The 14,761-nt window shown below is 49.5% G+C and overlaps 1 protein-coding gene across 2 annotated transcripts in view; it reads right to left on the bottom strand.

Moving 5' to 3' along the window:
* Positions 1-14,761, bottom strand: part of TBC1D22A (TBC1 domain family member 22A) — a 344,321-nt gene that overhangs the window by 208,618 nt on the left and 120,942 nt on the right. For both annotated transcript variants that reach the window (XM_046646272.1, XM_046646271.1), the window contains one exon: positions 9,214-9,328. In XM_046646272.1, coding sequence (XP_046502228.1) covers positions 9,214-9,328 — 115 coding nt within the window. The remainder of the gene's footprint in view (positions 1-9,213; positions 9,329-14,761) is intronic.

The following is a 14,761-nucleotide window of genomic DNA, read 5'->3' on the forward strand; positions in this document are numbered from 1 at the left end:
AAAGACATTTTTAAAAATGTTTAAAGACTTTGGAAAATGTTTAGATATTAAACAAAAAGCAATATTAAAATGTGCACACATAACATAATCACTACCATGCAAAAAAGTGCACTGACAAAAAGGAATTAGCAAGATGTTCCAGTAACAGATTCTAGGACGTGGAGCTACACTGTTACTGAATTTTCCAATTTTTTAACAATAATTCCATTACTTTGATCATCATCAAAATGTTTTTAAAAGAAAATATGACTACACAGAGTCACAAGCTATGCAAGGATCTGGCACCATTCCAGGAGGCTGTAAAACCAGCAGCCCTCCACTCTCCAGCTGTAACGCAGTGGCACTCTCAGGGCCCTCTGCTCTCCACTTCTCCCACATGGAACTAGAACTGACGCAGGAAACTTCCTGTACCCAGATGCTCTGGTTTTTACCTTCAGAAAGTTTCTGAGATTGACTGTGGACCGCAAACGTAGCTGAGGTATGAGGCACACTCACGGAAGCCATGCGGAAGATGCATGTACCAGCAAGCTTGGTTCAGGTAACATACAGAGAAAAGAAAACACACTGGGGAAAGTTAAAACCCCTATTTCTACAACTGTCAATTATCAGTGAGAAACGGGCAACAGCTCCTCTTGCCCTCGCTGTCACTCAAAGCCCGGTCTATACTTTGATAATGGAAGCAGGCAAAGGAATGGCTGCATGGCTAACGCTCGGCCAACAGCACATCCCGGACCCTATTTCCTTCTGCATCCCAACGGGCGTGGGAATTGACTTCCCATGCTGATCATACGCTAATTATAACTCCAGAGCACTCCAGTCTCCATGGACTGAAGGCTACAATGTCTTCTCCAGGCAAAATTAACATGTTTAAAAACAACCTATACTTTGGAGATCCTGACTTACAAACAGGAATAGAGAAATAAATATTCTTAACGTTTGTAAGTAAACATTGTTTATTCCAGTCCCTTTCCATATTGGCTTTCAAGAGTAATGTATTTTAAGAGAAAGTGACATACAAAATCAAACTAATCAGAGCTTACACACGCTGATAACGAGAATCAATTGTAGATACTCCTCACCTTCCCAAATACAGTCCGCACCATTCCTCCCACAGAGCCCAGCCCACGTTCAATCACCCTGAGGTGTTGGTCCAAAGTGCCCAGTCAGAACTGTTTCTAATCTAAATAACAGAGAGGACACAGGGCGGGGAATGCGTCTTCCTTCTTTGCTGTGCTGAAAATACTGAGCTAAACTAAAATATAATTCTCTGCTTAAATTGGGTGATTCGAGGTGCTGGAATAATGGTTCTTAATTTTAAATCAAATTTAACACTGTTAAAAGGAATATGACAGTCATTGTTGGAAAAATACAGGCTTTACTTAAAAATTATGCCATGCCTGGAGGAAAAAACCTAAAAAAATCCAACAACAGTGGAATAGTTTCATGAATTATGCTACATCATCTCAATAGAATTATTACGTGCAGGAGGTAGAAATAATCTTTACAAAGATTTCTTAATAATATAGGGAAAAGCTTTTGTTATAAGGTTAAATGGGAAAAAAGCACAAAACAGAATGCTATACATAATATGCTCTCAACTACATAAATACAAGGCATAGAAAAAAGACTTAGAGGAATTATACCAAAACAGCTGTTACCTACGAGTGCCAGTGTGGGCCTGCGTCCCATCTCCGCGCCTGTCTGATGGCACACACAGGCACAGAAACCACAGAGTGATCATTAACGAGCCACTGTCTGGGGCCCCAGTGCAGACAACAGGCTGGAAAACGCAGCTTAGGCTCAAGGCTCGATGAGTCCTCATTCCTCCCAGGCCAAATGTAGACACTGGGACCTGCATACTCAGCTGAGCCTAAGAAGAAGAAACGAGCCGATTCTGCTTCCACCCAGCAGGCCAGAGAAGAGGCTCAGGCCAGCTCAGAGGCCTGGCCATGGGCAGAAGGAAAGATGGAGGAGGGCTCACCACACAGACACGCAAGAATGACTGATACCCTGACTCCACCCCGAGGCTCTGAAATGGAGCCCAGGCGGATGCAAGACTCTCACCAAGCCAACCAGTAACTCCTCCCATGGGAAGAGCAAGCGCAGGGAGGGAGAGCAGGGGACTCTTCCCCGGCCCACCCTGCAGGGCTGTGTGGGGAAAGAGGCTCGAATGAAAGGAACGGCTGCCAAGAGAAGAGAAATAAGTGTTCTTCTCAACAGTGGGACTGTCAAGTACTTTAAATCTCTCCTTCATCCTGTCTCTACTTTCCAATTTCTCTATACTGAGCAGGTATTTCTATTAAAAGTATTTAAAAGCCATGTTTTCTAATTGTGCAACAAACAAACTTTCTGTAGGGATCCAATTCAATACAGGTGCATACTGAGCTCCCACTCTGTGCAAAGCAGGACGAACACAAGACACAGTCCCTAGCTTCAAGGAACTGAAATCTACTAGGCAGATATAAAGAGAGGAAAAAGAAAACAAAACATAGAGTGATAAGGCAAAACTGAATCACAGTAATCACAAGTCACAAGGGATAAGTGTGAATTATACCTCATTTAAAAAAGCAAAAAGCAATAACAAGTGTCGGCGAGGATATGGACAAAGTGGAGCCCTCCTATACTGCTGGGGGAATGTCAAATGGCACAGTCAGTCTGGAAAATAGTCCGGCAACTTCTCAAAATGTTAAACGTAGAGTTGCCACATGACCCAGCAATTCCACTCCTAGATAGACAGCAAAGAGAAATGAAAACATGTCCATACTCAAATCTGTACACAAAGGTTCACAGTAGCATTACTTATAATAACCGAAAAGTAGAAAGAAAGCAAATGTCCATCACTGGATAAACGGATAAATAAAACATGGTAGAGCCATGTAATGAAATGTTACTTGGTCATAAAAGGGACTGAAGTACTGACACATGCTACAACACAGATGGACCTTGAAAATACACAACTGACAGAGTCCATGTGCTGAGACCCCACATTGTATTAATGCGCTTATAGGAGATATCCAGAAGAGGCAAACCTACAGAGACAGAGAGCAGATCAGTGGCTGCCTAGGGCTGGCAGAGTCGGGGGAAGAGAGGAACGGGGAATGGTCACTACTGGGTATATGATTTCTTTTCAGGATGATGAAAATATTCTAAAATTAAATTGTGGTGATGGTTTTTCACTACTGCATGACTAGTCTAAAAGCCATTGAATTTGTCACTCAAAGTGGGTGAACTTTATGGTATGTAAATTGTATCACAATAAAGCTATTTTTTCAAGTAGGAATAGTTACAATTGGGCAGAGGTCAGGAGTAGGTGGAGGAACAGAGGAAACAAGAATGGCAGAAGGCTGACAATGCTTGAAGCCAGATGCTGGTAGCCGGGGCTTCGTCACACTATTTTGTTAACTTTGTATGTGAAAATTCCCATAGTAAAAAGTCCTTTAAAGTTGTAAGCAGCCTGTGGACTATTCTGTCCAACCTTCCCTGGGCAGGAATTCCCACCCACCATTCCTATGGGAAGCGCCTTCAGCTCAGGTCACAGGTGACTTGCCACCATTCTTCAGCCCATTTCTGTCAGGTCACCAGTAACACCCACAATGTCAAACCCTTTGGTCCATTTCCAGTCTACACATCTGGCACTGGACCCTACTGACCACTCCGTCCTTGAAACTGTCCCTCCCTCCTTGAAACTGTCACTCCCTTGATGTCTGTGACCCTCACACCAGGGCTCTCCCTGCCTCTAAAACCCCTCCTTCCCCGTCTCCTTCCCACAACCGCCCATCGTTCCCCTTGGGCAGACATACCCGCCCCGGCATCCCCATCTCCTCTACTCCAGGAGGAAGACAGTGGGAGGCTCACCCTTCCAGGCCCCCTCACCACTGGCGGGGCAAGGAGAGAAAGTCAGGAAGGCTTATGAAAATGGGCACACTCAGCTGACGGACCCCTCTGCCCTCTGGCCCTGTGCCCTTCACCACCTGCCGCTTTCCATACCTAGGACACAGACTCTAAGGAGGTGCGCAAAGCTGCCATATGCATATGCGCAAAGGCCATATGCCTCTGGTAAAAGGCAGAGCCTGGATCTGAACCAGGCAGTCAGGCTCCATTCTCAGATCCTCAAGCCAAATGCAATCACATCCGCAACCCCTATGACACTGGCATCACAGGACTCCACCCGCCACTCCACACTCTCCCTGGATAAACACATCCGGACCCAGGACTCTCAGCTGCCGCTTCCAGGACAACAATTCCCAAAACGACCTCCAGCGCAGACCTCTTTTCCAAGCTCCAGATCGCACTGGACACCCTACTTGATTCACCACAGACGAAGCAGGCTCAACGTGTCCTAAAGCAGAGCGTCACCTTGCCTCCTAAACCAGCTCCTTTTACTCTATGTCCTGTCCTGGAGAACAATACTACATCCACGACGGTACCCAGGAACCTGGGATACATGCCAGACTTTTCCTTCTCCTTCACCCTCCACTCTGCTCAGCCTCCAGGCCCCCCAGGTCAATCTCTTCACCATCTCTGGCGCCAGGGCCTTCTCTCTAGTCCCAGGTTCTGCCTCCGCCTGCCTCTGGGCCCGCTCCCATCAGCCCCCAATGTCTCTCTATGCCCACTACTCCCTTGCTTTGCTACCGTGAACTCTAAGACGGCAGGGATCCTATCTCAGCCTCATCCTAGACCCGCCTCCTCAATGGCTGAATCAAGTCCACAGGAGTAGTTAACATGCTGCTTCCTCTAGCTTTCAAATGATAAAACTCAGGACTGTGTCTCATGCCTGTTTCTGGTGGGAGGTGATACCTCTGATGCATGTGCTGGCTGGAGTGTCCTGCACACTCTGCCTAGCCTCTGGGTCCATCTGCAAGACCAAGGATGCAATCTACAAGACCAAGCACCTGAGCAAGGCTCAGATCTGCAATGGGCACACTGATGATGCTTCAGCAAACATGTCGTTTATGTGCCTAAAAATTCTTACTCACTCCCCAAGGCTTCAACTCCTGAAATTCATGAATTCCCAAACCTTCCTGGCACAGCGCACTCTTCCATGATCGACTTCTCTGAGAAAATGATACCCTCCCATTATGACACTCCACTCGTAGGACTGTCCCCCAGGCTTCAGTGCCACCTAAATGACTATATTTACCAGCCTCCACATCTTGATGGGCTCTGCACACTGCTACCCCTACCTCTGAGGTCACAGAGGTCTCCTGACCTCCTTGCCCAACCATCCTTCGTGAGATTGACAGGCACCTCCAGGGCCCACCAGAGACTGCGGGCTCCATCCAAACAAAGGTTAGTCAAGGATTTCTGCCACCTTTACTTGGAGAGGTTGTGGCTAGCACTAGTGAGGGGCAAGCAGGTGCATGTGCATGTGTGTGCAAACGTACGTCTGTGTGTGCATGCACGTGCATATCTGTGTATGTGTGTGCATGCATATGTGCATGTGCTAACTTGCATCTGAGGATACTGTGTACTTTGACAGTGGGACTAAATTGCCTTCCCCCAGGGGCGTGAGACCAGAGCTCGATGGCACGTACTACTGACTCATCCCCACGGTGTGCTGGCAGCCCTGAAAGACCCGTCAGGGCGGCTGTGCTGCCTCTACACCGCTCAATTCCCAGGATACTCCTGCTTCTCCCCTGTTCCGGTTTTACAGTGTTCTCTGAGCACATCCTCCCTCCCTACAAGTTGTTCCTACGGCTGTGATCATTCTGGCCGGCCTCCTAACAAAGACGAACCCTCTGACCTGCAGGGACACCCACTCCTTGTCAGGAAGCAGTTAACCTAGTTGATAAGCCAAGGTCCTCCAGACCATCTGTCAACCCCAAACAGATCAGCCATTGTTCATTTCCTGTATCCTTCTTTCTCAAGTCCAAACCTATGGCATTAAGAGGCCGCTATGTGCCACCTAGCACTTGCAAAGTCAGGACCTCTGCTGCTCAGGAGTGGCTGTTCCCTGCCTGGGACATCACAGTCATTAGAGCTGCACTCCAGGGTCCTCTTCTTCCTCCCTCATGACCCAGGAGGACCAGGCAGCAGGCCAGGAGCTGGGCGCCCATGGCAAACACATGCTCCAGGAAAAAAGCGCAGCTCCCAGTTAGGCATTGCAGGTCTGTCCACTGCTGCCTGAGGGCTCCTGGAGGAGTCGCACACCCAGGGGACTTCTCCTACCTTCAATCAACAGGAACTGTTCCCCATATTTCAGCTTAAAAGAAAGAGGAAAACCCATAAGTTGCCTCAAGAATGGAGTGAGGTACGGCTTTCAGGAGGCAGTACACATGCGGGCTGATCCCCTAAGCCATGTGCCCCCTGAGAGCTGAGCAGTCACGTCATCTGACCCAAAGCACTGCCAAGGCACTCAGGTACCCAAACCACAGAACCCCACGCCCAAGTTCTACCGTCCCAAGGAAAGAAAGACACTTTCAAAATCTTCAGTTAGCAAAGCATCTGAGGTTTACCTGCTTGAAAACCCAGCAAATCAGAAAGCCCTCTGGCCAGCGGATTACTGCACGTGTGCCCATCATCTACGAGCTTCTCCATGCCTCCAATCTCTGCAGCCAGGGCCACGCTGACAGACAAGAACGCAAGCGTGTTATCCCTCAGCCGCAACCCTGAGTTGCTAATCTGGAGAGATCAGGTTTTTCCCTAATTCGGTGGCTCTCACACCCCTGAGGACTTGGCCCAAGGTTCTTACGGAGCCTCACCCCCCCGCCCAGGGCTGCCCCTGCATCCCCCAGCGCATGGCTTATCATTGCTCCTCACTGTCCACGTCACCACGCTGCACTTCTTCCAGCCCTGTGACTGCGCGTGCAGCCCAGGCCTGCACTCCTGCCACTCTCCGCACATGATGCTCCTCTCACCCAACCAGGTGCCATGGAACGTCCTGGGGTCCAGGAGGCTCCTGACCCCTCCCCAAGTTTGTTCCCATAGCACTTCACATACTTCCTCTTCTTCTTTTTTTTTGTTTTTGAGGAAGATTAGCCCTGAGCTAACATCTACTGCCAATCCTCTTCTTTTTGCTGAGGAAGACTGGCCCTGAGCTAACATCTGTGCCCATCTTCCTCTACTTTATATGTGGGACGCCTACCACAGCATGGCTTGACAAGCAGTGCCACGTCCGCAGCCGGGATCCAAACCAGCAAACCCCAGGCCGCTGAAGCAGAATGTGCACACTTAACCACTGCGCCACCGGGCCGGCCCATTTCATACTTCCTCTTGATAATACGAATGTCTAGTTGCTTCAATTACTTGATTAAAAGCTGTCTTCTCTGCTACCGCCACCAGCTCCCAGAGGGCAGGAACCATACTCGCCTCGCCCACCTGCATCCCCACCACCCTGGAGAGGGCCAGGAGGTGCCCAGTCAACACTGGCTGAAATGAACTGACATGGTCTCCACACCCTGTGCTCTGCCAGAAACCCCACAGCAGGCGCCCCGTGAGGTCTGCATGGACGTCCACACTGCTGCTCCAGAAGGCAGCCAAGTAGTACACCAGGCCACCTAAACAGACATGAGGCTGTACCTGTCACTGAGGGTGGACTTGGACCATAATAACCAACACTCCCAAGCCTGGGAGACAAGATCCAAAAGACCTCACATCCACCAATCACACCTGAAAGCCAGGAGCAAAAGATAACAGATGTCCGCTTATTAACACAGTCAAGTGAAGAAACGGTACATTTCACACAAATGTTCCAAAACCACAGTGTACATCCACTCGATGCACGTGTTTGCATGTGTGTGCATGTGTGCAAATGTGTGCACGTGCACATGTGTGTGTGGGCACAGCAGGAAGGCAAGGAAAGTCTCTGAGCTTAACTGAAGCCACCACTTACAGAACAGATTCTATTTTCTCCAGTTTTTCTCTCTTCTGGACAATTAACAGCACGGTCATGCCCCTTCATCCCATCTTGCAAATGCATTAAGGATCACTTGGGTCTTACAACATAAGTTGGTGGTAAAGTAGTTAAGACAAACTTATTTACCACATTAATTAAATGGTCTATTTAACATGGAATATCAATTCTCTAATCACATCTCGGTTGAAGTTCTTCTTTCAATTAACAACTCAAGTCTACTGACAGAGGTCCTACTGTTCTAGGATCATTAAGAACATTTTCACTATCTGTCAAATGAGGGAGTAAGAAGCAGAAACGCAAGAGCTCTCAGGAGCGGGCCTCTCCCCTCCTTAAGAGGTGATTAGGGAGTGAGTGGCGGCAGTTCTCGTTAGTTGCTTAGCAATGAAAAAACCTCCTCTGAAATCATAAATGGAAACAAAGTGCGAGAGGGCTCACGATCAAATGCACTAAATGGTTGTGTTCTCATCCTCGGAGGATAATCTGTCCTCGAGTAAACCTAATCTCTCCAGATTACAACAACGATGGGCTGTGAAGCAGACGGGAGACTGAAATGACTAAGAAGTGACATAAACCAACACACTAAGTCGGGAAGGCCCCCATGAAGGCCAATCAGCATCGGTTCTAAACAAAATGCCGCAACGAAAGACTAAAGCCAGCCCTTTGCTATGTATTCTTTTAACCACAGATGAATTAAAAAGTAGATCCTTCTGACTTACATTATCAGAATTTTTTTAAAACTTAAAATATGTTCAAAACAGGTGAAGTTCTATGACAACTGGCTGCTGTAAGATAAACGGAAGAAAAAATACACAGTACTCAACAAGAAATGGCATAACCCACCCTAAACCTCCATTAAACCAATTATTCTGCATGTAACTAATATTCCCATAAAATGAAATGCTACTAGTATATCAGAAGCAGAAAGGTGACAAAATGGTGCAGAAATGCAATTAAAGAAGATTCAGTTTTTAGCCTGTAAGCAAAACATTCAACTAATATTCTATCACCTTAACCTTATCCATTTAAATTCCAACCATGAAAGCCAGCACTCTGATGGCCATTAAAACAAAACTACACTCCCCAAATATATTACATTTCTCCTTATATTATTAAAAAGAAGATATTAATAATAATAACTGTATCTCAATGTCTTCAGTGGTTGAGCACGTGGATTTAAAGAATTTTTTAAAGCTGGCAACAATGAGAAAACTATTATTCTCTATTATTAGTTGTCATTAATAACATTAAACTTAATGGCAATTTTCAATATTGGTATAATTATGCACAGTAACATTAAGTAAGGCCACTAAAGTCCATGTTTAATGCTGGTGAGAAAAAATATCATGATATGATCTTACCTATGTATTCGCAAATGAAGACCACAAAGAAAGGAGTGACGAGGTCATTTATCCCCTGCACATATCCACTGGCAGGGTGACGTATCGCCCATATGAACAATATCCTTTCAAAAATCTGAAAGAAAACAGAACGGGTGGTGAAGCAAAAAGTGAGCACATCAGAAGCTTTAAAATATATGCATTCTTTTACTTAAAATTGTACTATCAATATTTTTCTCTGTCTCTAATACTAAAATATAAACAAACATCAATTGCTGTTTAATTTTTTTTGTAAAATTCCAATTATCGTAATTTTTCATTGACTCACAAGCAATATGCAGTATTTCACCAACCCCTGGGCTCAGTCCTACACATAGGCTAGCTCTCACAAAAGATGCTCCCTGTTCATCCAGGTTCCTCAGGTAACAACCACCGCCCAGGCCTTAGTTGGGCAGTACAGCACCTGGCCCAGCAGTGAACACTTCCTCAGTGATGGAGGGATGGATGATGGATGGGCGGGTAGAGAGACGAGGAGAGGTGTGGGTGGATGCATGGATGAACGGGTACATGGATGGACAGATGGGTGGATGGATGAAGCAAAGGATAAACAGAAGGGAGGAAGGGTAGGAGGGTAGGTGGGTGGGAAGACGCATGGATGAAGGGGTGCATGGTTGGATGAACGGAAGGATGAATGGGAGGGAAGGAGGGCAGGTGGGCGTGTGGATGCTCTGAATTTCCCTCATAAGGTAAATAAACACTTTTTTTAGTTGAGGTATAACTGACATATAACATTGCATTAGTTTCAGTGTACAACATGATTCAATATTTGTATATATTGCAAAATGGTCACCACAATAAGTCTAGTTAATATCAGCCACCATAGTTACAAATTTTTTTCCTTGTCAGGAGGACTTTTAAGATCTACTCTCTTAGCAACTTTCAAATATGCAACATGGTATTATTAACTATAGTCACCATGCTCTACGTTACATCCCCAGGATGTATTTATTTTATTTTGACCCCCTTTACCCATTTCCGCACACCCACCCCAGCCTCTGGCAACCACACCCAATCTGTTCTCTGTGTCTACGAGCTTGGGGGTTTTTTAATCACTAGAAAGTTATCACCATCCAAGAGGACATACTCAAGCATCTTCCCATCACATACATTCTCACCAGCCATTCAATTACCCAGGCCATAAACCTGGGCGTTAGCTTAGCCTCTTCTCTTTCCTTACTACACTCACATCCAATTGACTCTTCCTCTTACCATCACTCACACCCACCCACTCTCCTCTGTCTTTATTCACGATAGGCATTTTACCAAGGTGCAACACAATGCCATCACCCTGACCACAGAAGCACACACACGCATGCGCACACACAGCTTGAAGCCTTCACTTGCCGCACACCTCCCACAAATGGAGCCCAGAGGCCACAGTGCAGCACCCTGGTCCCCTCCCAGTCTGGCCCCTGATTCAGGGTCCCCAAATCCAGCACTCACATTCTAGCAAAAGAGTTGTTTTCATACATAAATCAAAAAGGAGACAAGACCAAGAAATTGTAATTTTATAGTAAGAAAGAAACAGAAGAGACTATGAGCTCCTAGTGAGCAAAATCTGCATCTGATTGATTTGCATCCGCCCGAGGTCCAGCAGGGAGCCAGTCTTGCTGCAGGAACTTGGGGGGTGTGTGTGTCTGTCTGTCTGTGTGGTGTGCATGTGTGTTTGTGTATGTATAATGTGTGTATGTGCACAGGTGTGTGGTGTGTGTGCACACAGGTGTATGTGTATGTGTGTGGTGTTTGTGTGCATGCACAGATGTGTGTGCATGTGCATGTGTGTATGGTTTGTGTGATGTGTGTGCATGCACAGGTGTGTGTGATGCGTGTGTGTGGTGTGTGTGCACAAAGGTGTGTGTTGCATGCGTGCGTGTGTGTGGTGTTCATGCGCAGAGCTGTGTGCGTGTGAACTGAAGGACGTTCTGGCGCTCAGAGCGCAGGGCTCTCTCCTCTTCTCACGGTCTCCCCCTCCTGGGGAGTGGGGATTTAAGCAGTGGAGCACTCCCGCCTTTTAACCTAGCCCCACACTTTCAGAGAGCTTATCACACACACACACCCGCCCCCAAACCCCCTCACAAGCATGAATGCAGTTTTCCCTCGGCGGCCGGAGCAATGAAGGAGCCCACTGTGGTCCAGATGGTTTAGCCAGCTCTGCCTGGGGAGGAAGGATGGACAGGGCCTCTCAGCGCACCCAGCTCGCCACCCGTGCAGGCAGCTGGAACGTACTCTTGGTTGTGACTCCCAGGCCAAGGGGCAACAAAAAGCCTGAGAAAGCTGCAGGGGGACCTGGCTCCAGACTCAGCACCAGAGCCCCAGGCTCACTGGCCCGGCTCCTCTGTGGGGAGGCCAGAGCCAGCCATCAAGAACACCACCTGCAGAAACTGAAGAAGCCTCCAGGGCAAGCACGTCTCTGAGCCAGGCGGAGCCCACGCGGGAGAAGGCGGCCAGCCTCCCCAGCAGTGAGCACAGAGCTCAGGCTCCTCCAGAGCAGCCGGCCACCAAGGAGCACACAATCTAGCAACGACCTCTGACCCCTTCCTGCAGGCCTGCACAGGCTTCTCCCCGCCTGTCCCTGCTCCGGAAGCATGGTGTGCTACCGAGACATCAACACACTCGAAAAGAGTGTGCTTCTCTTACTTCGGGGAAAAATTTAGATTCTGATTTCCTATTAAGGAAAGCTATCAGTCAGTTCAAATTATTTAGATTTAGCTCTACTTGATCTCTCTTGATAAACTGAAAATTATACTCTTAAGACTTTAATCCCAGTAACACGGAAATAAAGGGACAGGTAGCTCGAACCTAAAACAAACATGGTTTTTTAACAAGGCAGGCAGGCTGAACAGCGACAAGAGCAGATCCCGGGGAGGTTTGCGACACCAGATGCAAATCCTGGCGCTGCCACTACAGAGATGAGCGCTGTCATGCCACTGCACCTTGAGGTCAGTCCGGGAGCACCATGGAGAGAGCTGTTGACACCTGCGTGCCTTCAGCCTCCAGAAGAGCCAGCTCCAACTCCTTGCCCCAGCTCCACTGACATCAGCCTGGCGGCCATCATCTCTGTGACAGTCCCCTAGCTGGTCTCCCTGCTATTCCACATCCCACAGAGCAGCAGAGGGAGCTGCCGACATGGAAAACCCATCAGGTCGCACAGCACCGTCTGTCCCCCTGGGGCTTCCCGAGACACTGAGGGTAAAATGCAAACTCGTGACCTGCCTCCCCCTTCCGCTCACCTCATCACCTCCACTGGGTCCTCCTCACCAAACTTGCCACTTCTGTCCCCACCTCAGGGGGGACACTTGCTCCTTCCGCCTGGAATATCCTCCTCCCAAATGCCCCCTGGCTCCACGATGTTCTGCATAAGATCTTGTCCAAACGCCATCTCCTGAGAGACGACCTCCCTCACCGCCCCATCTAGAGCAGCCCCTCCTCCAAGCCTGCGGCTCTAATCCACTTGGGCGTAAGCACCCGAGGAGGCTCTTCCTTCGTCCCATGCACTGCTGCACCCCCGGTCCCGGCACGTCACGGGCCCAGAGGAGACCCTGGGACTCTCTGCTGGCTGGACGGGGGCGTAAACGATCCAGCCCTCCCCGCCCTTCCTTCTGAGCCCTCACTCTCCTCTGTTCTCCAAGCTCTGCGCCCCTGGAGAGCCCTCGCCCTGCCCGTTCGGATGCTCTCTCTGACAGACGACACCCATGGTGCCTCTCGGATTTCGGATCAGATTTTCCCATTCTGTCTCTCCATCAAGTGATGCCCCAGATCTGGCTCCTCAAACGCCAACCACTCAGGACCTCAGGGCCCCCACCTGTCTGAGAGGGAAATGGGCTGAGGGGAGAGGGGAATCAGCTCCATTGTCGGGGGGAGACTTCAAACAGGAGGCGACTGGCAAACAGGGCTGTGAAGGCTGAAGAGGAGTTCTTCAGACGGAGGGAGGAGGGGAGCCTTCTAGAGAGAGCAGAGCACAAACCCGGACACAGTCAGGAGGCAGTGGGATGATGCGGGCCCAGGGAACTACGCACGGCTGAGAGTCAGAGCAAGCAGTGTTCGCACGGTGACGTGGTTCCATACGTGGAGAATTTTTTGTTTATCACTGAAAAGACTTTCCTATTTCCAAGCCACCAGTCAAGGACTGGGAAAGGAGAGAATCCGCCAGATGAGCACAAGGCAGAGCACTCATGTCTGCCCCCCAGCACCGAGTGCGTCTTACAGAGGAGACGGGTCTGTGTCCTCCCCGGGGACATGCTGCCTGCTAGCTGTCTCCAGGCCCACCTATCCCCACCCCAGATCTCAGCACCCAGCCCCTCTGAATTCTGCATGCAGGTCAGCTTCAATGCCAATTACATAACCCCCAACCACGCTGATGCGGACATGCCCTTCCCGGACTTGTGTCTGGGCAAGCACTCGTGGTCCCCACGTCATTAAGGAGCCCAAGAAGCTACGCCAGAGCCACTCCTCTTCCTGAGTAGACTTTCCCTACAGCACTAGCTATCCACTTAGGAAATAAGAAAAACTCCCATGATTTATGTTTCCTTGGACAGGAGAAGGGGAAGAAAAGGTAAACAACATGTTTAAATTTCCTTCAGCCTCCCTTCCTCGTGTCAACAAATTGTCCTGCACGCTGGGGGCACACCAGGAAGCCAGAGATGACTCCCCCCTCCGACTAAGCCACCTGCAGGTCCCAGGCCCCACACCTGCCTGCAGGGAGCCAGTCCCCAGTCCTAGGCCTCGTATTCAGCCCAGCTGCGGGACCACCCGCCACCCACAGAACATGGAACAGCCATCGATCTAAGGCGGCAGGCAAAAGCCTGTCTTTTAAAAGGTGACAGGCAGATCAGCCTTGTCTAGACTCCCCTGAGGAAAAACTTACCAATAATTGTATAATGTAGAAAAGATTTCCACGTAAAGAGAATGCCTGGTGATACCAGATCATGAATCCAGAAGCCTAGAGGAGAACCCTGAGTCCTAGCTGCCTGCAGGCTGAGGGGGAGCTGCTGGGAGGGCATCGGGGCACGGAGGCAGTGGGCAGGGGAAGCACCGGGCAGAGGAAGGCCTGGCAGGACCCGGCGAGGGAGCAAGAAGCCAGCGCCCCAGCCCGAGGGCCCCAGGTTCACCCCTGGCCCTGGCCATAACCCGGAGGCAACCTCAGCTCCAGCCACAGGACCTACACACCAAGACCACACATTCCAGTGTCTGCCCTTCCTTTGCCCGCCTCGAGCTGTCCAGTCGGCTCAGCCTCCAGGCTCTGCCTGCTCCCAGGCCGAGTGCAGCCCCTCTTCAGCTCCCATCCCCACTCTCCGAGCCCTCTTCTGGGGGCTGGCTGCAGGGGCTGGAAACGGGATGCTGGGCTCCGTGGCCCCAGGAGCCAGGGCGGCTGGCGCACACCGGGTGCAGGCCTGAGTCACTCAGGAAAGGCTGCGAGCAGACAGGCAACACTCACAGCCCGCGCTGTGCGCTGATTGGACGACGACACCTTCAAGCAGAAAGGACAGCGGAGCTGATAGGGTGCAGGGTT

This window comes from Equus quagga, chromosome 19 (assembly GCF_021613505.1).
Source record: "Equus quagga isolate Etosha38 chromosome 19, UCLA_HA_Equagga_1.0, whole genome shotgun sequence".
In the NCBI taxonomy this organism is placed as follows: Eukaryota; Metazoa; Chordata; class Mammalia; order Perissodactyla; family Equidae; genus Equus; species Equus quagga.